This window comes from Aythya marila, assembly GCF_965140915.1.
Source record: "Aythya marila genome assembly, chromosome: Z".
Taxonomy (NCBI): domain Eukaryota; kingdom Metazoa; phylum Chordata; class Aves; order Anseriformes; family Anatidae; genus Aythya; species Aythya marila.
This window is the reverse complement of record NC_139080.1, coordinates 40,703,771-40,731,537: the sequence shown is the minus strand read 5'-3', so window position 1 is coordinate 40,731,537 and position 27,767 is coordinate 40,703,771. Positions and strand designations below refer to the sequence as shown.

The 27,767-nt window shown below is 37.5% G+C and overlaps 1 protein-coding gene across 3 annotated transcripts in view; it reads left to right on the top strand.

Annotated features, from left to right (window-relative positions):
- The window catches only part of PRUNE2 (prune homolog 2 with BCH domain), a 136,737-nt gene that overhangs the window by 24,012 nt on the left and 84,958 nt on the right, over nucleotides 1-27,767 (top strand). For 2 of the 3 annotated variants that reach the window (XM_082783678.1, XM_082783677.1), the window contains exons 2-6: nucleotides 6,853-6,957; nucleotides 8,100-8,302; nucleotides 9,798-9,961; nucleotides 20,758-20,910; nucleotides 23,702-23,796. In XM_082783678.1, coding sequence (XP_082639804.1) covers nucleotides 6,853-6,957; nucleotides 8,100-8,302; nucleotides 9,798-9,961; nucleotides 20,758-20,910; nucleotides 23,702-23,796 — 720 coding nt within the window. Of the gene's footprint in view, nucleotides 1-6,852; nucleotides 6,958-8,099; nucleotides 8,303-9,797; nucleotides 9,962-17,444; nucleotides 17,593-20,757; nucleotides 20,911-23,701; nucleotides 23,797-27,767 lie in introns of those variants that run through there. The other variant, XM_082783679.1, reaches the window with a different exon arrangement.

The following is a 27,767-nucleotide window of genomic DNA, read 5'->3' as shown; positions in this document are numbered from 1 at the left end:
GCTAGTCATTATTCGTTGTCTTTAATTTAAATATCTTTATCTTATTAAATACCAATATCATAACTGATCATCCTTTCCTGAGGGTAGCATTGAATTTTTATGACCCTTCCACTATTTTTCTTTGTAAGTCAGTATCTCCCCCACAAAAGAAGATAGTCTAGATTTATACAATTGCCCTTTTCTTTTATTATATTTTATTCTGCCAGTAGGATTGATGTTTCTTGTGAAATCTATTTTTTACATCCATAAGTAAAGCAATGTTATACAATACTGATTCAACAGGTAATGATTAAAATATGGCATGTTTGGTATTTATCTTTTAAATCATGTTCCTTAAGGAAGAATCAATTATATAATTATTACAGTAACTTGTACACTGTAGTTGATAAGTGTGATATTGCAGGGGTAAAGAAATATAATAGTTTTTCTTCTGTTCTCAAAAATAAGAGACAGCAAAAGACTTAAAGGGATGACAGACTTTTTTTTTTTTTTTTTTTTTTTTTTTTTTTTTTTTTTTTTTTGTTTTCCAGGCCTGTATAAAGCTTTCTTATGAAGAGGCTTATGAAATATTAAAGTAACTTGAACTTGGCATAAAATACTAAATTGACTTTGTCTTGGCTTAAAGCCATTTCTTTGACAACAGAGAAGGACAATCAACTTAAAAACCCTCAGGCCAACGGAGGTATAATACTGCCTGATATTATGAGGCAAATGCAGGATGTACTCTGAAATGGCTAATGTACCTCTCAGTTGGAGGTACAATTCCGAAGCTACCGAATAGGTACAGATATCCTCTTGTGTAAGCAAAAGAGCCCAACTCTCAGTTGGAATATTGGTCCTCGTATCTAGGCTTTTCCCCATGCATCTCCAGGAAAGCTCAGTATGTTTCTGCAGCCGTACTCCCGTATCAGTGCTTTAGCAAAAGGGCTGAAGCAGTTTTCAGAGTTGTGCCTGATACTATACTAGCAGTATAATGTTAGCTGCACTAGACTGTACAGCTTCTTCTTTATTTATATGCTTCTGTTGAGAATTCTTTCAGAGAAATGACTCTTGACAGTTACTGCACCATCATTCCATGCAGCAAAATGCAGTGATCTTATTGCAGTTGAAGGACAGAAGATCCAGTGAGATTTGAGGCAAAAACGAAATAGTGGCTCAGAAAGCAAAGCTGTGTGTGTGTGAAGAGGAGGGAAAAGAAGAAACTTTTTTTTTTTTTTATAATTGCCTTGACACATCAAGCCTTTTTTAGGGGTTCCTGGTAATACCATAAAAAACTTCCAGGATTTCTTAACTTGCAAGATGGTTTCACCTTCCGCTTTAACCATTTTAACACAGAAAAACAGAAGGTAATGTTTTTTTGACTGAGGTAGTGTAATTTGATGAATCACTGTACCAATATATACTAGCCAAAGTTTTTGCAAACTTGATCACCAGCATATGCAGCAGTTTTGAATGAGTCAGCAGTTTGGTGCAGGTAATAACCAAAAAATGATATTTTTGACTACAAATATATATGAATAGAGTTGCCGTGCTGATGTTTGTATGTGATTAAAGACAAAACTGGGGAGGTGCCAGACTTGCTTCACTGTAACAAAGTATCAGAAGTGATCTCTTACAGATTACAGAAATAGCTTAATTCTTGTAAATCACTTTTTTTTGAGCATAAGTGAATGTTAATCTGTGCATGTCTGATTGGAATTCAGTTATCCTGACTGATACCATCTGAGAATGACACATCACTTCTTTAATTCAGTTTATCCTAGACAGATGATGTTTATGCCTTTTAAAATTTACCTTTAATAAAACTGAAGAAAAACCCATCGATGGTAAGAGATCGGAGGTGTCCTTTATAGTTTAATTTATTAGTTCGTGTTTTATCATTGACCTCTTAAACGTTTGAATTCTTCGGGAGGTTGAATGTTCATGATTCCACTCTGTGGTAGCTGCAGGAATCGCTTCGATCACTTTTCACAGTCCTATTGCAGCTAAGTCTCAGAGTTTATGAATCTAAAGCTTCTCCTGCCTGATTGTGGGCTTCTCTGCTAGTGTCTTTTCTTGGCAAGACAGACCATGTCAGAAATTTTGCTGACCTGGAAGAGGAAACATTCCATCCATGTACCTGTGTTTCTCCTAGATGGTTGACGAACAGCAGGCTGTGCAAACTAATTATGGCTAAGATGACAGAAAAGGAAGCAGTCTTAGAAGCTGAGAGGGTGTACTTTAATATATTCCTGTTATTTAAAAAAAGCATACGGGGATTGTCAAGGGAAGTATGTTATTCCTTGATTTCTTAGGGGGAAAACAAACAAACAAACAAAACCACAACAGTAAATCATGTCACAACAGACATAAGCTTTTACTAGTTACATGTTTGTTCCCGAACCACTACCAGCTGTGGAAACTGAGGATACAGCCTCAGAAGAGATGCTACCAACTTAACAGAGCAAACTTTGCAACACATCTGTCAGAATTGAAGACGTCACCTGAGCTACATAAGGCCATTTCTTTTATATATTCTTTGAAAACTATCAGTTGATGTGAGAGTTGAGGGGGGATAGTATATTTTTGTTCCTATTATACAAAGAAGGCAGAATATCTTAGAGAAGAATTGTTTTGTGCAGTGTTCTGCTTGTATTATTTTGGATAATTTCATATTTAAGCAATGAAGGATGAAAAAGATTGTTTTGAGTTCCATTGATCTCATTTTAATCAATATGAAAATGGTTTTGGAACAATGTCTTCTATTATTCCTCTTCATACAGATTCACTTCTATCAGTATCCTCCTTCTCAATAGGTTTTAATGTCTTTAAAATCTATAGCAAGCTATGCAGTGGTTATAGACGGCAAGACTTGGTTATTTCCCGAAGACTGATTTGTTTTATCCATAGATGGTGATGTCTTTTTGCAAATAAGAATTAGCTGAGGAAGCAGTGACTTCTACAACTTTGAAGATTCTGAAAATCAGACCGAGGGTTAAAAAAAGTTGCTTTCATGGTCCTATGTACAGAATTGGTAGACAGCACCCATTTATGCTAAGATAAATGTCTGCAGTAGTGTTGACTTTTATATCAGTTGCAGTTGGACCAAGCTGATCTTTTACCTGATGTACAGATCTGAGATTGTCTGTCCAGTACTGGTTATAATGGTATTAAACCTGCTCTAGCGTAACCCTACGGTTGTCACTAGGCTCTTGATAAAGTATCTGTGCAGTTAGTACAAGAAGGTTTCTTATGTTGAAATAATAGGATGGGGAAGATGCTATCTAGTTGTCTGAGTAATCTAATAGGATGTGAAAACATTGCCTGTGATTCTGGCATTGGAGGAATACCCAGTTCAAATAATGGAGATACTTGGAGTAGGAAATGTTATCCATGTGAATAGGTTATGTGTGATATAGATGATGTGTGATCTTTTTCTATCACTGAATTATTTTAGTGGTAATCACAGGGGAATGGGAAGGTAGGTAATTCAATATTAATGTACTGACAGTGGTAAGGGAGAGCATGCACCTGCTTATGTGCTTCCCCATAGGCCTGGTCAGTTTTGCATGTGGCAGCTCTCAAATGCTATGCTCCACTTATGTATTACCTGAACTACAGGTAGAACTAAGTGGCCAAACTTATTCTAAAATTTCATTAATATCAATTTATTTTATTATTTCTCTTTTATCAATGTGTCTGTCTTACATCATCATAATATGAAGTCCAGACTTTCTTTCATGTTTTGCTCTGGCCAATTTAACCTTAAAATCTGTGAAATACAAATTTGAATGAGCTTCCTTTAATAAGAACACATTTTTATCAAATATGATAAGAATATAAGTTTACTGAGAGCAGCTGCTTGATGAACAAAGAGCAAATGATTACTGAGGCTTCTCTTGCCCACCGTCTAGCAGAAAAAAATAAAAAAATCAAATCCAAATAAGATCATTCACTCATCATAATGCAATAGCTGCAGTATTTTAAAGCATGAAAAAAAAGAAGTTAGTATCTAGAAATTAAATTTCCTTTTGTGAAAGGAGAGGGGAAAGTACACACATACACAAATGTGTATATATATTTTTTTCAGTAATTTGGGATAATTTAAGAAATAAAGGAGGGATTTTTATTCTTTATTTAATATAAAACAGCTTGCAGGTTGACTTTGTATTTTAACATTAGTGGAATAGGTTTCCTATTCTATTAGAAAAAGCCCATTTCAGAAACAGTTTGCTAAAAGCCACAAATGAGAGATTAGGGAGTGAAGTAGTGTAGTTTTGTTTAAGTGAACAGATCCTTTCGTAGAGAAAGGTAATGTCATTAAAATAACTGACTGTAACTGATGAAACAAAAAAATATCCTCTCTGGAGAGACGTGAGAAAGGTGATGTGCAACAGAACACCCTGAACTCCTTAAGAAATTTGTGTTTTCATTCCCTTTCCTTTGGGAAAGAGTTGGCAGTAGCTTGTAAGATATGTCTACTGCATACCTGAGTGTTTAAGGCAGAAATATTCTGGAAGCCAGTGGTTGTTCAGAGATGCAGTGTGTTAACAGCCTGTCCAACAAATGCACCCTCTTGCTGATAGTCTTCCTACTGTTGTATTAAAATCCCAGCTCAAAGGCTATATCTCTGAGTTCTTGTTAAGCTCTTGAAAACAGGTTGAAGAAATGGCCTGTCCTTCTACTGTTTGTTCTGGTTCATTTGTGTTGATGAAATTTTGGTTTGCTGGAGTTAAAATATAAAAATTAGTCATTGGATGACTATTTGACCTGTTTGGGTCATAGAGGAGAGGTGGTCTCCAGAGCTTTCTTTCTGTACTGTACTCCCTTCAGAGCAGTGCTTTCCTCATTTCTTCAGATGTAGGCTTCACAAATATTAGTTATTTACTTATTTATGTTAAAGCTTCTTTAAGCTGCGAAGACAAAGAAATTTTCCATCTTTGACAATTCTCACACAATTTTCTGCTGTTTTAGAACTGCAGTGTACCACTATAACAAAGCTACTGCTAACCTGGGAGACATAAAAATGTGTGCAGATTTCAGTGCTTGGGTGTGCTACATCACGAATCCTAAAGACAACACCAAAAATTTCTTAATTTTTCAAAACGAAACAGTAATGTGCCTGAAGAATAGGGCTGATTTTCACCACTGAAACTAAGATCGCTGTTGAGTGTCCTTGGCAGTTGTATATGAGATAATATTTTGTGGAATATGAGCAACAGGAAGCAAATCATTTTATAGGTAGAGAATATGTAGATATAAAAATTTTCAACACATATGATACTGTTCTGTGTTGTTTACACTCACTCCTAGGGGTGAGTGATTTTTTTAGATTTAATAATCAATTTGTCAGTTCATTTCCTACTTCGTCTAGGCTATATTGTTTGTTTTGAGGAAGCTGAAGAAAAAGACTTCTTCACAGAATAAAAGACCTGTATACACTGAATAATACTTAAAGAAGAAAAAGAAAAGCTTGAATTCATGAACTTGATTTTCATTCTTTAGGGTGACAGATCAGTGAGAAATGTATGCTGACAAAGACAGTGTGACAATAAGCACACGAAAGAAAGAAGGAAACAGGGTTTACTGCTGGTGAAGGCATACAGCTTAAATGAACATACCTATTCCAAACACTGTCCTCTCCAGAAAGCCGTCTGTCTTACGTAGTTTATTTCCCAATACATGAGGAATGGAGAATAGTTGTCCTGGATTTATTATTCATAGATATTTTGGTGGCAGTGTTCCATACAGTGGAAAGAGAACAGAGTCTCTTCCTTAGATTCAACTAAAGGTAAGATACGACAAAGAGAAGAAAGGTTAGTTTAAATAAAATTGCATGGTTGTAGTTATTTGGGATAATATATTAATTATATCCTTCTATTGAAAGATTAAAATTTAGCTTAATAAAATGCTGAATCCTAATTCAAAATAACAAAAAGTACATCAGCCTTCAGAAAATAACACAAACAATGTTTGATTACGTATATTTGGCTCTGAGCTATCTACTTTAGTGTCAGTCAGATAGGTTTCTTAAATTAAGAAGCATAAGCTTTTTAATAAATAAATTTTTAATAAAATTAGCTTTTATTATAAAATTATAAAAAAATACCATGTTTCGGTGCAGCTAGATTGACATTGTGATGTGTACAAGAGAAAAACATCTTTCACTTTGTGTATTTGTTTACAAAGAAGATACACTTCCTTGCAATATTTTTCTTTTCTGCAGTTGTAGTAGCCTTTCTCTTCCTTGTGTTTGGAAAGCTCCTAATGTTATTAAATGCAGAACAGACTCAGTTCCTGTTGACAGTGAGAACTGGAAGACCTCAGTGATTCATATAGTCTGTCTAGCTTCTAAAGAGTGAACATGAGAGCCTGATTCTTTAGAACTGACTCTGATCAGTAACTTTGTCTAGTTACTGATTTCAGACAAGCAAAATAGGGGAAGAAAATAGAACTTGATGTGCACAGGGAAAGAAATAGAACTTGATGTGTATAGCATTCTGAGTGTATTTCCACTCTTTTTGCAACTGCTTTTCTTATGAGATGTCAGTTGTTTTCAAGGGATTTTTCCACGTATACATGATGCTGCTTATCTGCTACTTTGCTGCTAACTGAAGCTCTATCAGGTTACTCCTCAGGTTCTGACTTAGGTTTCTTACAAGACCCAAATTTCTTTGGCTTTCTTGGGAGCAATAAAGCCAAGGAAACATGTCTGATCTCACAGTAAGTGCATTCCTTGAGCAAATTGTGGAAAGTGTTCCAACTAAGGACACCAGCTGGATATTTAATGTGTCTTTTGAAGTGTGTTGGTGACTGGGCTTTGCTTTTTCTTTTCATTGTTACTCATTGCAAATATCTTCTGTTGTGTTACAGAACAGGAGCAAGCACCTGGAGAAAGTCCATGTTGTTCTTGGAAATAAATCCTGTGATTTGGACTCTCTTATTTCTGCTCTGGCCTATGCCTACTTCCTAGACAAGGTAATGAGAAAAACAGAGGGATCTTAACTCGTTTGCTACAGCTTGCAGATTTCATACTGTTAGGTCGATTAAAACATATCATAAAGACATTATTCTGGACAATGGCTTTGTCATAATCAGAGGTGAGATTTTTAAAGAGAATCTAAATTTCTTTCTCTACAAAAATTAATGAGACAGTATTAGGCGGTTCATTCAATAGCAGCAAAATATCACCCCTGTCTAATTGCCATCACTTGGTCTAGGTATCAGTTACATTTGATTTAAGCAGTGCACAGATTTTCTGCAGATATTTTCTGTGCTGGAATGGATTACATCCACAAATCTGCAATATAAATTAGAGAGCTTTAGCTGACTGCTTTTATTAGGTTGTTGATTCATAGGAGTAAAGAGGGATTTTTTTTTTTATTTTTTTACTATTTGTTTTGAAAGTTGCTTTTGTAAGTCCATACTCATTGTGATCATGTTATGCTTAGCATTGTATGTGCATGTTGTAAAAGACAGTTTTAGGAAATGACCTGAAGAATTTGATATCTTAACAATCGCAGTCATATTATATTTAAGATCTTCTCCCCATTTTGTGAGAAGCCTCATTAAATGAAGGGGATGACTTCCAGGCCCTGATTGAACAGGTGATATCCTGCTGAATTCCATACAATCAGGAGTTTATTTAGAGAAGTAAATCATCTTGCCTGAATGTAGATTTTGATAGCTGTTCATCCCCACCCCATGTCACAAATGCAAAATCAGTCAAGTTTGAAAGGCAGAGTTAGATTAGATTTATCAAGGCTTTAAGCTGGGCTTCATGACTTAAAACATTGTCAATTTGCATTTACAGTATTTTAAGAATGCATTTTTTTCCTGAAAAACTTGTGAGATTTTTAAAAGTGTACATCTTTTTTTTTCCTTTCTAGTTTCCAAAACAATTCTGCAGGAGAATTAATTCTTCAGAATTAACAATTCTGCACATAAGAATTAATAATAAAATAAAAATAAAAAGTGATTTATAAAGAATGAAGTAAAAGAACAAAAAATAAACAGAAAAATTCAAATTGTTTCTAAATGCTCAGTCTGTTAAAACATATCTCTAATAAAAATCAAGTCTTATTTCATTCAACTCTGACAAATGCACGTATATGTTACAGGTCAGTCCTCCTGATGTTCTTTGCCTACCGGTGTTGAACATACCAAGAAAAGACTTCAGCTACTTCACAGAGACAAGATTTATATTGGAAGAGCTGAATATCCCGGAGTCATTCCACATCTTCCGAGATGAAATCAATTTGCATCAACTGAATGCTGAAGGGAAATTGTCTTTAACACTTATAAACAGCAACATGCTGACAAGGTATTGCATTTTAGATATAACAAGATGTCTTACTTGGGTTAGAGCTGTTTTGAAAATTATATTTTACATTTTTTTCCTGAATTCCTATATGTTAGCACAGAAGAAAAAAAGGAATTTAAAATACATTTTCTCTCCCATTATGCCCAATACATGTGACGATGTAGTTGTTTTTTGTTTTTCCATCACTATTGAAGTTTTTTTTTTTTTTTTTTTTTTTTTTTTTTTTTTAATACCTTGTATTTTCACACAGCTTAGACTAGATATCTTAATTTTGTTTAAATAGTCCTGAGGTTTCCTGTGACCGGCAAATAAGAGATGAGATTTTTTTCTTTTTCTTAGTTTGCTTTCACTGAGGGAATTAAAGCCCTCATATTGATATGGGGATGGACACAACAATTGCCCACGTACTGTTAAGATCCTACTGAAGATAGACAGAAGTCTGAGACATTTACTCTACAGGCAGCATTAGCTTCACGTAAAGCTATGCGCGGAATAGTAGCTGTTACAAATACTACTAGGAACAGATCAGATTCTGCTTTTACATCATCAATAATTTCACAGCCATATAGAGATCATGGAATTCCTTCACAGCTTTTTTCTTAAAATTTCCTCAGTGCCAGAGGCTCAGAGTTGCTCTGTGGGAAACCATATTCTATATACCCGTCCTTAAGAGAGAAACTTTATAAGCCCGTGGTGAGCATAGAGAGCTGCTTTATAGTGGTCTGCCTGTCTTGCCCACAGTGAAGAATGTTATTTGCTTCTAACTCTCTTTAGAACCTCATTTAAGATAAATAACATGCTTCCTGTGTGCTATAGCAGAACTATTTGGGAAATAAAAATAAAACAGCCCCATCCTACTCTGAGGTGTTTGTAGACTAGAATAAAAGTATGGCAAATCTGAAATGAGAAATATGTATAAATCTCCTATTGATTCTCTAAAAACTGTAGGCAACTTGGTACATTGCTGACTTTCTCAAAGAAAATTATCCATAATATTTGCTTTTTGCTACTGTCCCCTCCTGTGTTTCTTTCTTCTAAAGAATTATGACTATTATTTTGTGTTAATAAATGTAGTTTGGCTTTGTTATTACTACTAAAAGCCAGAACACAAAGTGTTTAAATCTAAAATAAAGATCTTTTGCAAATTGCCAAATTATTCAGTGGTGAAATTCCCAAATCTCCCCTTTATAAGGAGTGATATTTTCAATACATGTAGGAATATTTTTTCCAGATTTAAAGATTTTGATAATAGAAATGTAAACAGTGAAGTCTTAGTGATATATCAAGTAATAATACCACTGTGAGCTCTTCATTTTTGAAATTACAGTTTTAGGACTTGATTGTGGCATTTTTTGGCTTCATAGCAGACTTAGGGCAGTGACAGCAGTGTTACAGTCCAGAGTCTTTTTTAAAGTTTTTTGCACTGTTTTTTTGGGTTGTCTCAGTGGCTAGAAAGAAAAATAAACATTTTATTTTTTTTAAATTTGCATGGTAGCGAGGACAAAAATTTGGAATCAGCTATTGTCAAAGTCATCACTCCAGATGAGCAATGTGATGGCAGCCTGGATTTACAAACGTCTTCTTCCTCTTTAGTAGTAAAAGAGATTCTTCAAGAGGCACCAGAGTTAATCACTCAGCAACTGGCTTATCTCCTCAGAGGTGAGAGATTACTCTTTATATTAAATACTGAAAGGTTTAATGGAGTGTTTCTGAATCTGCTCATGCAGAAAGAGTGTGATCCATTCTTTGGTTAACAATCCCTTTAAAGACCACGGGAAGCTTCATAAAAGAAGCAGGGAGTAAAGAGTTTGTTAAAGAGTAACATTATATTGAATATTAAAAATGTGCATTTAAAAATAGGCATGAGAGGTCTTTGCTGTATCACTAGACAAGAATATTAAATGGAGCTGTCGACACACCAGCTGGGTAGCTGGAAAAGCTGTGCAGTTCTTCAGTTCCAGGGGCTGTGCAGTGCTGGCAGCTCAGAGCTGCCTGTCTGTGGACAGTAATGTGGGTTGGAATCTAATATTTACATGTTAAAGCTTCTCCCGATGGTGGTACCTCTTTGTAAAATGATGTTTTAATGGTATGATGCAAAACTTCTGCTGCTTAAAGGTGCCATAACCAAATCTTCATTATACTCTCCTTATCTTTAGTATAATACGCCCAGTAGAGTACGAAGGATGGGAATTGAATAATCACAAGTATTTTCATTTCTGTCTTCATAGTTATCATTTGCATTAGTTTCCTCAGTTTATTTGCTGCAGCAGGATTCTTTCGTATAAAATAAAGCTGGAGTTGGCAAGAACTGAATTCTATTCTTAAGTTAAACAATTTTAATGTTATTTAATATTTTTTAAAGATTTTAGGTTTTAATTGACATTTGAATGTTAAATGCCCTTTAAGGAATCAAAGGGAATGTTTAATGAGGATTATGAAATCTTGCCTATACTTTCAGAAGCTAGTGAGGTCTTCCCTTGTCATTATACTGATCCCTATGATAGCAAATATAACGAGCATGTTCTGAAAAATTACAAAATGTAATCTTTTTTTATGTTTCTGTGAAAGAAGTTCTAACAGGAACACTAAATTTAGCCAGCTTTTAAAGAACCTTTCCATATTAATCAGCTCTAGTAAACCTGCCATGAATATTATTTTTTTTTTAAGATCCAAATTTCTGTTGAGTAGCTGTCCAGGAGATCTAGGCAAATCACCAAGTATAATAATTGATTCTGGAGGCAGAAACAGAAATAGGCTTTTGGGAGTCTCTCAGGCTACCTGTTTGGTGGTGGAAAGAGTCAGGAGGCAGTGCTCTGAATAATCAACAAGAACACATGTAAGTAATACATGACTGTAAGCATCCATGTGTTTTGGCTCTCATGTTTGCATGCAAATTAAAATAAAGTGCTTTTATTAGACAAATATTGAAAGTGTTTGCGTTAGAGGTAACACTTCCAGTTTTAAGGGATATAGTAGCTTTTTGTTTCTTTGTTTTTTAAATCAGAAAGTAAATTTTAATTATTTTATTCAGTAGTGAGTATTTGCAGAATTTGGTGGATATAGGGGGGCCAGTGTACCTTCTCTTAAACAGAATGACAAGTGATTGACAAAGCCTAAGTAACTACAGGTCTTCTTACGACTTTGTGCTTTTCTATTTCTCCCAGTAATGCAGTTTGTGTATAGCACACTAAGCAATACAGCAAGTCCTTTTGTGTCTCTCCGAAAATAGAAAATGGCTTTGGTACTTAAGGACCTTTCATTCCAAATTTATAAAAGTCACTGAATCCCATTACTGGTTTTGACAGTAAAAAAAATATAAAAATCAATGTATGTAGATGGTAGATCAAACTACAAAGTCTGAAAATAAGAGATCAAGTATGACCTGCCCAGGTCTAGTTTTTGTGTTCCTCTGTGTATATTATGTCCTTTTGTCAAAGTCCATGTCCATGAAGTATACCTTTTGATATTCAACTTACCTGTGAGCATAGGAAACACCAGGACCATATATCGTAGTCTGTAAGGATGGGTGGCTGTTTTAGTACTGATGAATGCATGTGTAGAGGCCAGATGCCTCTCAGTTTAACAGGCAGCCACAATTTCTGGTGGCACTGCATGGGCATAGAGTCAATGGAGAGGGTCCTGCTCTGTTTTTCTGACTTTGTGTTACTTCCAAGGGAAATCCATATGATGCTTGTATGTATCAGTTTTGGGGGACTTCTAGAAACAGAGTACCAAAATGGAAGTCAGAGTGGTAAGAATTAGGATTTTGTTTTCTCCAAACAGCTGAGAGATCCCTGACTCTGTGTCTGAGTTGGGATCTCATCTTTCATTTTCTGGCTTCCCAGTGAGTATTTTGCTAGAAGACTTGCAAGATAATACATATATCTCATGTCTCAATACTTACTGCATAGTGGCTGTAACAGTTTCATTTTTTGCCTCTTTTTGGAGGGGGTTTCTTTGTCACAGGCTGTTAGCAATTTGTTGACTTTAGTAATAAAAGCAGACGTTAATAGCCTGCATATTTCAACTTTGAACAAACTTCACCTATTCTTCTGTTTAAACAGAAAAAGAACAACAGCAATCAAGAAGAAGGGTGTCCGTGTGAAACTGAGCATTATTGATCTGGGCAGTTTAATATTTAAGAACTTTTTTTTTTTTTTTTAGCTGAGTGGTTTCCTGGTATCTTTTTCTCCTCATCATACATGCTATGAGTTGGTTCTACCCTTGGGTTTTGAATAGAACCTGCTTTGAGAGTCAGAGCATTGTACAGCCGTATTTGCCTTAAGTTAGAGCTTGCTCTGTCCCTGGATTTGAGCCAGAAGCAAACAATTATGGAACCTGCCAGAGTCTTGAGCCTGTGTTATTTTATTTCCCCAGAGATGTTTACAAGGGGACTGTTGCCAAACTCCAGATCCATTAAACTGCTGAATCATTACATATTTTGTAGCAGCCAGCTGGCAAGGATGTGATTCCAAGCACTCACTGTCAGGTATCTTGGGTCAGTGTACTCTAAAAAATGCCTCCTTATGTTTATTTGTATAAAGCCTTGAAGGATGCCACAAGGTACAGACTGCAACATGTAAACAGAGACATTTATGGAAAGAGCATCAGCAATTTTTTTTAAAGTGAGTCTCCTTTTGCTAGTAATGAGCTGCATAGTTGAGGTCTTCTTGTGCTCTGTTGGGGCAGTCTGACTTTCAGTAGAGAAGATTAGTTTGTTGTTCTAGCCACCCAGGCTAATGTTAAGAAATGTCCTTTTAAGGACTTCAGAAATGATGCCAATATTTTTTTTTTGATGTTATTCTGTCTTGTACGTCAGTCAGATGATTCACATGTTCCCTAATTGTTTCTTCCTTAATATACATGTGAGAAACAAGGGGACATTTTAAACTGCAACAAACACTGCAGTTGTTTGGATAGATATTTTAATGTACAGAAACAGTTGTCTCAAAGGCAATGCTACCCCACTCTGCCCCCAAAATTACATTACATTCCAGCTTTGTGGCTTTGCTGTTAATTACAAGGAAAAGTGCTTGCTTCAGTCTGTTTCATAGCTTTGGTTTAATCTGCAGTGGTTGTTTTTTCATTATTGCGTTTGGTGTTTTTTTTTTTGAGGGCGCAGGGGGTGTCAAAGTATACTTTCCATGAGGGACTGTTGCTTTTCCGTGTCTTAAATTTTTCCAGGTCATGGAACAAAACCTCAACAGGCGAAATGCCTATATTTTCATTGTACTGTTTCTTTCAGCCACAAACTTATAATTCAGGAGATGCTTGTGCTGTTCTTAATGTTTTCCCAAAACGACTTCTGCCTTCATTAGATCATGTTTAATATTAATGCACAGCAATTGCTTTTGGCAAAACTAGTGCTTCACTTCCAAACTGCTTTGCAAAAAGAATAAAATGCATATAGTTTTTTAAGAGGGCTAGCCTATTTTCTAGTGACCTCTCCCTAGGAAAAAAAAACATCTGTAATGTAGTATGATGTACGCAAGAAATAATATTGAATCTTGTGTTGCCTATTATATATTTCTTTTTTTTTTTTTTTTTTTTTTTTCTGTGCTTGTCAGCAGACAGAGCAGCCTCCATTATGCTTTCAGAAACCCTGAGGGAGTTGCACCAGCACTCAGTAAAGTCTGCAGGAGATTTCTGAGCCCATGTATCTCTTTTACAGCAGGTACTCACAAGGGACCACATGACTAAATGGACTGACCTTTGGACAAGCAAACGTACCTCAAGTTAACTGTTTCATTTTTTTTTTAAACTACTTGAAATCTTAACACTCCAAAGGATGCTGAGGATATCTGTGAGAAGTGTGTGCCTTTTTTTCCTGCTGATGAACATAGTATTAAAGAATGAAGAATAAATGTTGAGCATAGGAGTTGCTGACATCTGTGAATTTGAGAACTCTCCTTTCTGTTATTTTAGAAAAATTCCTATTAGAAATGTTAACAATTGCAAGCACTACAGTATTGCTGGGATAAACAGCTGGGGAAAAAAAAAAAGACCATTAAGAACCCTTTTAAGATATCTGCTTATTTTGAGGCATTATTTCAGGCTGACTACATTTCATTCTTGTTTTAAGTGATAAATCCCCAAATTTCTAGGTTTGCTTTGCTATTTGAAGGTGTTGTCCCTGATCAAAATATGTAAAGAGGTCAGCGTTGAGGTGAGCAGGGAAGGGTCCAGGTTTCCAGGTAGATGCAGTGCACTTCTAAACACATTCTGCTTTTACATCCGTACTGTAATGGTTGTGTCCTGCCAAACCTGAGACCAAATATGAGGCTTTGCCTTACTTTTGAAGAAATGCAGAATTTGTCACAAGTGAAAACAAGAAAAAAAAACACAGTTACCTGTAGAAATGCATGATAGGCTGCCCTACCATGTCATAGGGAGTCTTTCCATCTGTTTTGATTGGGAAGTAGATTAAAAAAATAATTAAAAATATCCTTTCCCTAGTGTGTATGTGTAAGAGAATGAAACTAGTTTTATTGTCATGAGCAACACTCCTGCAACACTTGCTCCAATGGGAGTGCAGGTAGTTTTTTCATCAGTCCTTCCTCTCAAAGTAAAGGGGTATCAAAGGGCCTGTTGACTATGGCAAATCAACAGATGGTTGGTTATAGGACTGGTGCCATAGACAGGGGTTTGTCTACTTAGACCATGGGACTTGCCTTGAGAAACCTGGTATCTTGGGAGCTAGTGGGGACCTGTCATGGGATTGCCAAGCTGGTTGTCGTGGTTCCGCTCGAGTGGGCAGCCGAGCTCCACCACAGCCGCTCTCTCACTCCCCCTCCTCAAAGAGGAATGGGGAGAAAATATGTGAAAAGGGCTCAAAGGTTGAGGTAAGGACGAGAAAATCACGCAATAATTATTGTAACGGGCAAAACAGGCTCAGCATAAGGAGACAGTAAGATTTATTGCTCATTACTAACAAGCTAGAGAAATGAGAAACAAAGGAAAGAAACCAAAAGCACTTTTCCCCCCCCATCCACCCTCTTCCACCTCCTCCCCCCGAGCGGCGCAGGGGAACGGGGAATGGGGGTTATGGTCAGTCTACAGCACTGCTTCTCTGCCGCTCCTTCTCAGTCACTCTCGTCCCCTGTGCTGTGGGGTCCCACCCACGGGATGCAGTCCTTGATGAACTGATCCGGCGTGGGCTTCCCACAGGCAGCAGCTCTTCCAGAACTGCTCCAGATATGGGTCCATACCACGGGGTCCATCCCTCAGGAGAAAACTGCTCCAACCTGGCTCCCCTACGGGCAGCAGCTCCTGCCAGGTCACCTGCTCCTGCGTGGTCTCCTCTCCACGGGCTACAGGTCCGGCCTGAAATCTGCTCCAGCAGGGGTCTTCCACAGGCGGCAGCCTCCGTCGGTGCAGGTCCACCTGCTCCACCGTGGTCTCCTCCATGGGCTGCAGCGTGGAACCCTGCTCCACTGTGATACTCCATGGGCTGCAGGGGGACATCCTGCTTCACCACAGTCCTCACCACAGGCCGCAGGGGACTTCTGCTCCGGCGCCTGGAGCACCTCTCCCCCTCCTTCTACACTGACCTTGGTGCCTGCAAGGCCGTTCCTCACTCCCTTCACTCTCCCAGCTGCTGTGTGGTGCAGCATTTTTTTCCCTGTCTTAAATATGCTCTCACAGAGGTGCAAAACAACATCGCTTATTGGCTCAGCTCTGGAAAACAATGGGGCCCTTCCCAAACATGGGGCAGCTTCTAGATCCTTCTCACAGAAACCACCCCTATGGCCCCCTGCTACCAAAACGTAAACCCACTACACTGGTGAAGAGGGCTTTAAACTAGAGTTGGCAGGGGAGGAGAACCTCAGTCCATCCCACTCCTCCCAGTTTGACGCGAGTGCCAGGGATAGATGCCCAGAGCCTGGGGAAGGGCCATGGGTCAGCAGGAGAGCACCTGAAGGGCAGCACAAGGGAATTCCAGCCAGTGCAGCCAGTGAGTCAGCTTCATCAGGGGCCCAACTTAAATGTCTCTATGCTGACACAAGTAGCACGGGGAATAAAGAAGAGGAGTTAGAGATGTACGCATGCCTGCAGGGCTTTGTTCTCATTGGCATTACAGAGACGTGGTGGGACAGATGGCTCCCACGACTGGAGTGTTGGAAGGATGCAGGCTGTTTAGGGAGGCCAGGCGAGGGAAGCAAGGAGGGGGGCATCACCCCGCGTGTCAGTGAGCAGCTGGGGTGCATGGAGCTCTGCCTGGGGATGGGTGAGGAGCTGAGAGAGAGCTTGTGGGTCAGGATTCCAGGGAGGGCAGGGACAGGGGACCTTAGAACGAGGGGAGTGTGCTACAGGCCACCTGATCAGGAAGACCAAGCAGACGAGGCCCTCTGTAGACAGACAGCAGCAGCCTCACGTTTGCAAGGCCTGGTCCTCAGAGGGGACTTCAGGCACCCTGATAGCTGTTGGAGGGACAGCACAGCAGGGCACAGGCAGGCCAGGAGGGCCCTGGAATGCACTGATGACAACTTCCTTCTGCAAGTGATAGAGGAGCCCACAAGGAGAGGTGCTATGCCAGACCTCATTCTCGCTGACAAGGAGGGTGTGGTGGGGAATGAGAAGCTGAAGGGCAGCCTTGGCTGCAGTGACCATGAAATGGTGCAGATTTGCATTCAGAGGGCAGCGAGGAGGGGACACAGCAAGCTTGCTGACCTCGACTTCTGGAGAGCAGACGTTGGCCTCTTGAGGGATCTGTGTGGTAGAAGAGTGCCATGGGCCAAAGCCCTGGAGCGAAGAGGGGCCCAAGAAATCTGGCTAATATTCAAGGATCAGCTCCTCCAAACTCAGGAGCGATGCTTCCCAACAAAGAGGAAGTTGGGCAGAAACGCCAGGAGACCTGCATGAGTGTACAAGGAGCTCCTGGACAAACTCAAACAGAAAAAGGAGGCCTGCAGAGAGTGGAAGCAAGGGCAAGAAGCCTGATGGGAATACAGAGAAAATGTCTGGGCAGCCAGGAATCAAGTTAGGAAAGCCAAAGCCATGTTGCAATTAAATTTGGCCAGGAACGTCAAAGGCAACAAGAAAAGCTTCTATTAGGTACGTGAGAGATAAAAGGAAGACTAAGGAAATGGTGGGATCCCTCCAGAAGGAAACGGGAGACCTGGTTACCCAGGATATGGAGAAAGCTGAGGTACTTTTTTTCCTCAGTCTTCACCAGCAAGAGCTCTACCCACATAGCCCAGATCCCAGAAGGCAAACGCAAGGACTGGTAGAATGAAGAACCACCCAGTGTAGGAGAAGACCAGGTCTGAGACCATCTAAGGAACTTAAAGGTACGCAAATCCGTGGGACTTGATGAGATGCATCCACAGATCCTGAGGGAACTGGTGGATGTAGTTGCTAAGCCACTCTACATTACACTTGAGAAGTTGTGGCAGTCTCATGGAGTTCCCAGTGACTGGGAAAGGGGAAACATGACCTCCGTTTTTTAAAAGGGAATAAAGGAAGATCTGGGGAACTACAGACCACTCAGTCTCAGTTCTGTGCCTGGCAAGATCATGGAACAGATCCTCCTGGAATCTGTGCTAAGGCACATGGAAATTAAGCCAACCTGGCTTCACTAGGGGCAGATCGTGCCTGACAGGCACGCAGAAAAGTGGTATAACATTGACTTCAAAAGTGTTGAGCTTGATTCGATGTAGAACTTGCACCTCTCATTTTACTGCATTTTTTTTTTTGGTAAAGGTTTGAAAACACTTTGACTGAAGCGTCATTAAAAGAGCAGTGTGCAGAAGGTCAGGGGTGGTGACTGTGCCCCTCTACTCAGCCCTTGGGAGGCCCCACTTGGAGTACTGTGTCCAGGTTTGGGGCCCTCAGGACTAGAAGGATGTGGATCTGTTAGAGTGGGTCCAGGAGAGGACCAAAAAGATGATCCAAGGGGCTGGAGCACCTCTCCTATGATGTATGGCTGAAAGAACTGGGGCTGTTCAGCCTACAGAAGAGAAGGCTCCAGGATGACCTCATCACAGCCTATCAATACTTAAAGGGGTCTTCTAAAAAGGAAGGAGAAGGACTCTTTACTTGGGTACGTAATGATAAGACAAAGGGTTTTAAAGTAAAAGAGGTGAGATTTAGATTAGAGGTTAGAAGGAAAATTTTCACTCAGAGGGTGGTGAAGCACTGGAACAGGTTGCCCAGAGAGGCTGTGGAAGTCCCATCCCCGGAGGTGTTCAAGGCCAGGTTAGATGAGGCCCTGGACAATCTGATCTAATGGGAGGTGTCCCCAGTCCCCCCCTGGCAGGGGAGTCTTAATTTCCTGTGTGTATTCATGGGCACCCTGCTGTCTGCTCCCAGAGGTTAAAAAAAAAAAAAAAGTGCTTAAAAATCAGAAGATTGTTTTTATTAAAATAATTCATGGAACCTGGTACCTAAGCTGCTATTTATTCAGGTACAGCTCTGTGCTGACTGGGAGTACGCTGTGGGCCATATAACTCGTTTATTGCTCTTCTGAAAATATGGACAAGAATATGTAGCACATGCATTGTTTTCTGATTAGAAGTAGGAACAATGAAGGAATACTGTTACTGAGTAACAGTATTAATATATTAATACAATATTATTAACAATAATACTGAATCATTCTGGGGGCTGCTGATTGGGAAACTTGTTTCTTGTTAAAGGGACAGAAAATTGAGGCTTGCAACTATGTTTAAATTCCTTGGGAGTTTTATATCACTAATATATAATGTATATGTCTATATATCCTGGGTGCTAAGTATCAGTTAATTGCCTGGAGACATCTGAAATCTGTTTTCTCTGGAGCCTTCTTATGAGTACCTAAATATACAAATAAAAATAAAACAATTCTGAAAATCTGTGTCAGTATATTTGATTTTCATTTGATCTGTATTTATTTAATATTTTTAATGCTATCAAACAGGGCAGAAACATTGTCTTGAACATTTATTTTTAATACGATTAATTAAAAAGCAAATTATTTTGTAGGTATATTTTTTGACTTTTACATAATTAAAAACTAACTCAAAGGATTTTTAAGTTTAATAGGTGTTGATCCATTTTAAGTTTTTTTTTTGATGTTCTAGTTCTTGCCTATTTACCAGGAAAACTGTGATTTCAGTAATGTCTGATGTTAGAATCATATCTGTGATATGTATATTTTACTCTCACATGTCCTTTAACACATCATGTCAAATGTATTCCTTAGATTAATATGACAAATAAGTATAGCATATTTGAATTATAGGTTTCGTAGGTAAAATACTTAATCCATACAGGATTTGTCTAATAAGTAGTGTGTACTCAGCATAGGAAAACTCTTCTGTGTTGCACGTGCTTCTAGACATTTTGAAGAAATAGTTTTCATTATTTTCTATGGTAGCAGTGTAGGAGAAAACCAGATTCATACTGGGTGTTTGGAGAGAACAGAAAAGAGAGCAGAAAATACTCATCTTCTGTTCAAGAACCCTGACCACCGGTGCATTATCGCATGTCAGCCAATGTGCATAGATCTACATTTCCTAGTCAGCCCAGTGAGGTTGAGGATGGCTATGTCCAAGTTTTTCTTTTTCTCACTTAGCTCTTTTTTAAAACATTAACATTTTGGCTTATAAAAACTATCATATCGTTGTACTGATTTGCTCATTGACCTGGCATGATGCAATGTAATCATACTCTTGTTTGAAATCAATCCCTGTGCACAGTACAGTAATAAATAATTTCAATGCTGAATTGTAAGACTTTATTGTCCTTAATTTAGTGTGAGTAATTGGGTGCGAAGGCTGCCCTTGCATATATTAATAAATGGAATCCCAGTCTTCAGGTAATGAAAGAGTGACTTGAGACCTTCAACTGTGTCAGAAATTGTTCACATTCAGGATGCAGAACATAGTGGTCTGAAAAGACATCAAGCTCACCTTTGTGTTGTAAGAGCATACCAATTTTGAAGAAGTTATGCATTGAACTATGTTTCTCTTAACCTTAAAGGTTAGATAGAGTTAAATAGAGTGCATCATTTTGTTTGGCTGAACGTAGTGTGCTTTTTTTTAATATGTTCTTTGACAGGGGTTCAGCTAGTGTCAAATAAACTGAAATAACTAAAGTCATGCATGTACCTTGTTGTATTTTGTAGCATACCCTTCTAGTGCACTTTTGAAGTTTTATTTGCTATACTTAAGTATGTTTTTTAAAATTCTAGGTATAGTTGCCTTTGGAAGCCATCATTTGATACAAACAATGTAGAAGAAGCCATTGTTTTCTAAAAAGTATAATCTTAATATAAACAGTTTTATTTTTGTGTTCAGGTGATAGTATATCTAATTATTTTGGCATTTTGCTTGTGCATTTTATCAGTTCATTAAACTCATCAGTGGGAACAAGTTCCAAAGAAGAAAGGGACGGTGATGGGGTAAACATCCTGGTGTAGGTAGTCCCTCTTCACAGTTTAGAGGAGGCATTGATTTTACTTTTCAACATTTCAGGAAGCATACTCTTCAAGTGCATGTCTTCGGAGCTTGACGGAATCACAGAGCAGCAGGAGAAAGTGCTGTCAGTTCTAGAGGAGAAGTTCCCAGGTCTTCCTCCACGAGAGGAAATTATCTCTGTTCTCCAGGAGACTCAGCTTAACCCTCAAGGTAATCGAATTTCCATTTTCAGACATTTTACAAATGCAGTTACCTAACTGTATTTGAATAGTTTGGCTCATTGTGTGTGGTGAGAGTATAGCTTCAGGATGGTTTGTATCTTCATTGACAGTTACATGTAGTTATATTTAATTTTAAAATAACTAGACTAAAATTCTAATAATGGAATTGCAATTTTTGCTGAGGAACTACAGAACTTCTAAATGATCTTATATTGCTTTTATGGGTGACAGAACACTGGCATAGGTTGTCCAGAGAGGCTGTGAAGTCTTCTTAATTGGAGATCTGTGAAAGCTACCTAGACATGGTCCCAGGCAGCCTGCTCTAGGTGGCTCTGCCTGAGTGTGGGGCTTGGACCAGATGGCCCCCAGAAGTCCCTTCCCACCTCAGCCATTCTGTGATTTACAGATAAAGTAGAAGTTAATTTATTTCACATATTTGCTTTAACAAGCATGTGCTAATCAAGTATTTGTGTTACTGAAGCGGAACGCAGGATAGAGGTATAATCAATGTTTCAGGCCACATGCAGAAACTGTGTTGCAGTCCCCTTAGTGTCACGGGAGTGGATTTTATTATTCTGAACCTTCCCAAATTTATCAAGGTTTCAGCTATTAGGGCTAGGGCTCTGTACAGGTGAAGTGACTTTGACTAAGATTAAGGAAACAGAGGGAAAACTCTAACTCTTTCATTTTCTTCTGCTAGAAATAAATGAAGACATTTTGATGTTATTTCAGTGATCAAAACTCAGAATGTGTGAAGTTAGTATTTGATCGCAGGCTTGTGAAGGGATGCTGAAAGTTGTTGCAATCAGTCAATTTTTTTACTGTCTTTATTAAATGACATCCACTACCAAGTTGTTTCCAAAGAGTGAGCATTGAATTATGGAGATACTTTCATGTTAGATATATCAGGCATGAACAGGGTCCCTTTAGACTTGTAGTCTTTATTCGTTCTTCTCTGTCCACCCATCTGCTGAATACTCTCACCTGATTTCAGACCTTCAGCCTGAAATGGGTTCCCAAACTGGTAGTTCAGGGCAGAACTTGAGGTGCTACTCCCTTTGCTTTTTCTTTCAGTGAGGCTGCAAAATAAGTAATTCAGGGCCGTAAGTCTTTGGATAGTTCCCTGACGTTTCTTGTGACATTAGTCAAGAATTCAGAGTTCAGAAATGAACTATGTGGCCTGGATTGGAGAGGCAGTGAATGTGGCTTTTACTGAACTCTGCTCTCAGTACTGCCAATTTTTGTGGAAGGTGGTTTAGTAGTGTCGTGTACTTGTTTGTACACAAGAAACTAGAGGGTTTATAACTGATATAGTTTACCCTGCTCATGTAGCATATAAAAACTATTGGCAATAAGTGTCATGCAGACTGAATCTGTTATGCCTACTTCTCCAAGTTTTGTATTAGGGTAATGTCATGCTTTTTTGTTTCATAGCTGCTGTTTTCTATATACTCTAAGGTACGTATTTAACATTGCATACATTTATATGGTGTTTATTAGTAAAGTACTGAAGAGTTTCTGAAGTCCATTGAAGACACTGACCTGTGCTGAACATTGTGCCTTACATACCTGTTATTTTAGACCATATTAGGAAAATTCGGCAAAAACGTTCTCAGCTTCATGCAGAAATAATGATTTGTTGGCCTGAGTTCATGAATTCACTTGTTATTTGAGACACACTGGTCTGTAGTCAAACAGAAAGTCTACAGGCTACATAAATATTTTTAAAAGGACAGACTCAAAAACAAAATAAATATATGAACATAAGCCAGTTCATCTTGTCATTGGATTGAATGCAGTACCTGGACTCTATACAAGAACGGTAATGAGATGATTCATTTCTTTGGCTTTAAGTGGGTATTTGGCTTCCTCTGAAAAATCACTCATGCAAACACATTGTGGATGTTATGCAGCTAAGTTTTAAAAGTCTGTGGACACTTTATTTGCCACTCGACACTGAAGTAAATAGCTCACATCTTTCTTTGTATAGGTATTTGGCTACTTTCTCAGTTCCCGGATGGTGTGATACAACTGTGCATCTATACATGAGATATATTTATTATATAATAATAAATATAATAATAAATACTCTTTAAAGTATTTAAGTCAAACGTCTCCCATTGAAGAAATTTAGTCATATGGATTTTAAATACGTTGTACTTAAGCGTATCAACATGTCTGGGTATAGTGTTAAGCAATTCCAATTTTACTCTGTTTTCGGATGATAATCTGCATTTCTGTTTCTATGGTACATACACATCCCGTTGGTTCATTTACTGTTTGATGTACGTAAACCATTGTTGGTATCAATTTGTCAGGAAAACCAGAAAGGTTGAATGATTTTGTGTTTACAGAATGTCTTAATGCTTTGCCTCTGAATATTTTAGAAATGCCATAATAATCTACATGTGCTTTTCAGTGTGCTTCTTATTCCAGAAATATTTCATATTAGTGGCATAAGGATGGTCTAGGTATATATTTGTCATCAACTAGAATTCAATTGACCTAGAAAGTAGAAGCGTTCACGCAATTTCATTTCATTTCAGGAGACTTAATTCTTCATCCTTCGTTGTTGCTTTTTAATCTCTTCCTTGCTCAAAGAAAACCTCTGGAAATATTATGCATTGAATTATTAATGTTGGTTTTAATGTTCTTATAGGGTGTCCTAAAATATAGAAGGCTCAACATTAAGGTTCAAACTGCATTTTTAATTTGAGTTGCTATATCTGTTCATCTGTGGATTCTTGAATGTATTGAAATTCCTTTCTCTTCTAAAACAGGTGTAAGCATTGAGGAAGCTATGCTGAAGGATCTCAAGGAAATTTCAGATGGAGAAATCAAAGTAGCAATTAGCACTGTGTACATGACACTGGAGGTAAGAGGAAGCTTAAATAATGTAGATGGTAAACAGCCCTATTGCATAAAGAAAGAGTTCTTTAAGATTTTGAACCTCATATTTTCTTGTTAGTGAAACTTCTGCTCATATATAATGTAATTACTTTTGAGAGAACCAATAGCTGTTTTTGATCTCACAATCATTTGTATGCACCTGATTATTACTTGCTGTTGATCTGTTTGATGGTGTATAAAAACAATGGCACTAGCTAACTGCAGCGTTTATGCCAACTGAAGTTGTGAACATTCAGTTATACTTAGTAGATAGTTACTACTTTTCACTTAGGTTATAGCATATGGGCATATGATTTATATATCTGGTCTAATGCTTTCTCAGTTCTTTGACAGGAGAGGGTGTTCTTCATTCCTTCCATGCCTATCTTGAAATTATGTAATGAATTTTGTCCATTGCTGAATGCATGTGTGGACTGACCTAATCTAAATGAAAATGCTGATACAAACAAAGGACCTCGACAGGGCAGAAGTCTGTAGAATTTTGGTTGTTTGGATTAAAACTGTAGATTTGTCCTAATGAGTTTTCCTGAGATAGCCCAAAATTTTCCTTCTTGACCAATTACAGACATTTTGTAATTGCTACGAGAAAACCTCTGTGGTATGTTTTGCATCATTATTTCAAGATAATTGGTATTATAGAGATTAGTGGTAATATACCTGGACCTGAAGTAGACAGAAATATTACTGTATGTGACATGCAAATGAAGTTGTCATCGTTTACTTTTTACTTTTAGATTTAATATTTTTGATTAAAGGATATTTAAAAAATCACGTGAATAGTACTTAATAGTGTATACCTATGAGGTTTCTTACAGAATGTGTTTTAAGGCATTTTATAAAAAAATAAGGTGCTTCTGTGGATGAAGAAGTTTCTGGCATAATCCCACTAATTATCCAGAAAATTTTGCTTTTTTTTTTAAGCTTGCATAGTAAAATATATAAATCAATCTTGCTATCTAAGTAGTGAGATATCCTTAATATGTGATTTACGTACTGAAATAAAAATATATTAATTTTAAAAAATGAAAAAAGTAATCTTATAATACCTCCTGCAGTTCTGCAGCTACTCTGGTGTATTTGTTTCTTAGGGGGTGGGATAAAGCAGTATTTTTGGCCTGGTCAACTTTATTACAAAAACATTTTACAAGTCTCTTTTAAGAGCTTGTTTATGGCACTGAATTTTTTGGCCTTTACTACAGTTAGAGCTATTTTATAGAGGGTAAACAGAATCTGTTCTGAAATTCTGAAAGCAGAATCTGTTAGCTTCTCATTGGTAAGCAGGCTTTACCAGCCATGAAGTACACTACTTTGTTAACCATAACTTTGCTCCTCAAAATTATGCTGAGGCTGGGAGTAATGGGGAGGGGGAGGAGTATTGCAGGATAAATCCTAAAAAGAAGAAATTGGATTTTTTTTTTAACATACTTAACAATTTATTATTATTATTATTATTATTATTATTATTATTATTATTATTATTATTATTATTATTATTATTATTTTACTTTTAATTTTGTTTCATAGACTATGTAGAATACAGACCTTGTGCCCCACAAATCTAATGTTTAGCTTTGGCTAAACATGATTGAAGTCATCTTCGCTACTTTACATACTCAAAGTGATCATAACCTGAAGCTTCTCTTCCATGCGGCAAATTGAATTTGGCAACAATAGGTTTTCATAGTCCTAAAAGCAGGCAAATCTTTGAACTCTTTTAAGTGACTGAGTAACGTTGAATGCTGGCTTGTTTTGTTCAAGGAGCTGCAAGATCTGGTGGTCAAGCAAAAAAAATTTCACAGTTGTCTTTCTTGAGATGCATCCAACAGCCATTGGGAAAGAAACGTAGATTTAGTTGCAAGTAAAAAGAACATAGTGATTAGGGTCTCACTGAAGTTAGATGATTTTTAGTCATAACTTGTTAAGCAATTTTATTACTTAATGTTATTTAGCATTTCTGATAGGATTTTTTTCTGGAAGTTATGGGCATCTCTCTTTACATTTTGCTCCCTGTTTTTCTGCTGTGAATATTTTCATCAAAAAGCTTTTTTTTTTTTTTTTTTAGGTGTAACTGTTTTGTTTTGTTTTTGTTTTTTCCCTAACATTTACAAACTCATACTTGGTTAAAAACAACTGCTAAGTTAATGGTTGGGCTGGAGATCAGTTTTGCATTTATTACGTTACTGCATTTTGTTCAAATGTTATCTAAACTCTCTAATTTACAGCATTTGACTAGCACAAGACTTGCTGTCTGGAAGCCAGGGACAATGTTGTCTGCATCATGGTAAAGTAGGTGGCTTGTAAAAACATTCTGCACAAGTTACTTCATCTAGTATCTGCAATACACTACGCATAACAGAATTACAAACAAAACTGTCCAGACCCATGTCTCTATTCAGTTTAGATTTCTGTTCTGATATGACCTGAGAATACATAAACTTCAGTGACTTCTGGATTTTCTCAGCAATTATGATGATAATTTGTTTTTTCTCCTCAAAGTGCTCTGCAGACATTACCTGATTAAACATAAAAGAACATGAAGTATAGGCTAGGCTTTGCAGCAGGTGTTGAATGTCTGATGTGTTTGTTTCTTCAGAAATCTCACGTTGTTTTTTAAACCAACAGATAAGTAAAAGCATTTTGCATGAAAGTACTTTCTGTAGGCTCAATTATTTGCTATGGTTCAGTATCATGTAGGTGATACTGCTAAGGCCAAGAATGATGATTATATGATTATACTTGGGTAGAGTAAGCTGTTCACAAGTGCACATCTCCTGCTGCATTGGCTATGTATCATGAAGAATGAAAGAGTTATAGCTCAACACTCAAGCTATGATTTCAGTCAGCATGTCACAATAGTAAAGACAGTCAGAGATCAGTTAGTCAGGTATTCTAACAAATGTCACACCTATGTAGCACATTATCAAATGATTTTACGTTTTTCTTATATCAACTTTCCTGGCAAGTTTTACAGATTTTTGTTGAGAGTAAACTGTGAAAAAAAATGCCCGTTCTTGGCAGAATGGATGTTCTTTCCAGCCAAATCTTGACCTGAAGCTAAGTCTCTTTTCCTTCTTTTCCACTGATTTTCCTGTATTAGAAAAACAGTATTAGAAAAATGTATCTCCTCAGTTTCCCCACTGTAATTGAGAATCTTAAAATTTATTTCATTAATGTGCCGTGTGGCTAAATTAATTAAAGCCTGTGTTAGAAATGTTGCGATAAACCCTACTTTTATTAGTAAAGATTCACATTTCATATTACCTGTGGGAATGTTTTCTAGGTTCTGTATTTTATAAGGAAGGAAAAGATGGTAATTAATAAATCATCAATTGTAAGTTAATACTTACTAATTACTTAGTGTTATTGCATGTAGGACACATGGAGGTACACTGCTGCACTCAACAGTTTCTCATGAAGGAAGACATAAATGCAAAAATAGTAATGCAATTGATCTCAAAGCTTTATTTGTATGTAAATATTAATGAATGTTCTGTGATTTAGACCCATTCTTTGTTGGCTCACTAGTTGTCAACTGTATGATTTTTAAGTGTCCTGATAAGAGTCTTTCAACTGTTGAAGGAATAGAAAATGTTGATGTAAGTAATAAAGTCAGGGAAAGCATTTCATGCAGGGGAGTTTATTTTTTTATGAGAATCTATGTGAAGCTTTGCATTTTTTTGAGACAACTACTTTTCTATCTGTGCTTCCAGGATTTAGGTGGCATTAAAGTCGTAAGTTGAGATCAGACCTGTGTCTCCAGTGACTGGCTGCCATAGTGTGTATCACTTGGATTTCATATGTATTGTGGATTTTTTTTTTTTAGATGTGTGACAAAAGACTTAGAGACCAGATCACAGTTATTTTTGTTGCCTTTGCCAGAAAGTTTTCACAAGTCATAATAACGATTACTCATAGGATACTGTAGCAAAATTCAAT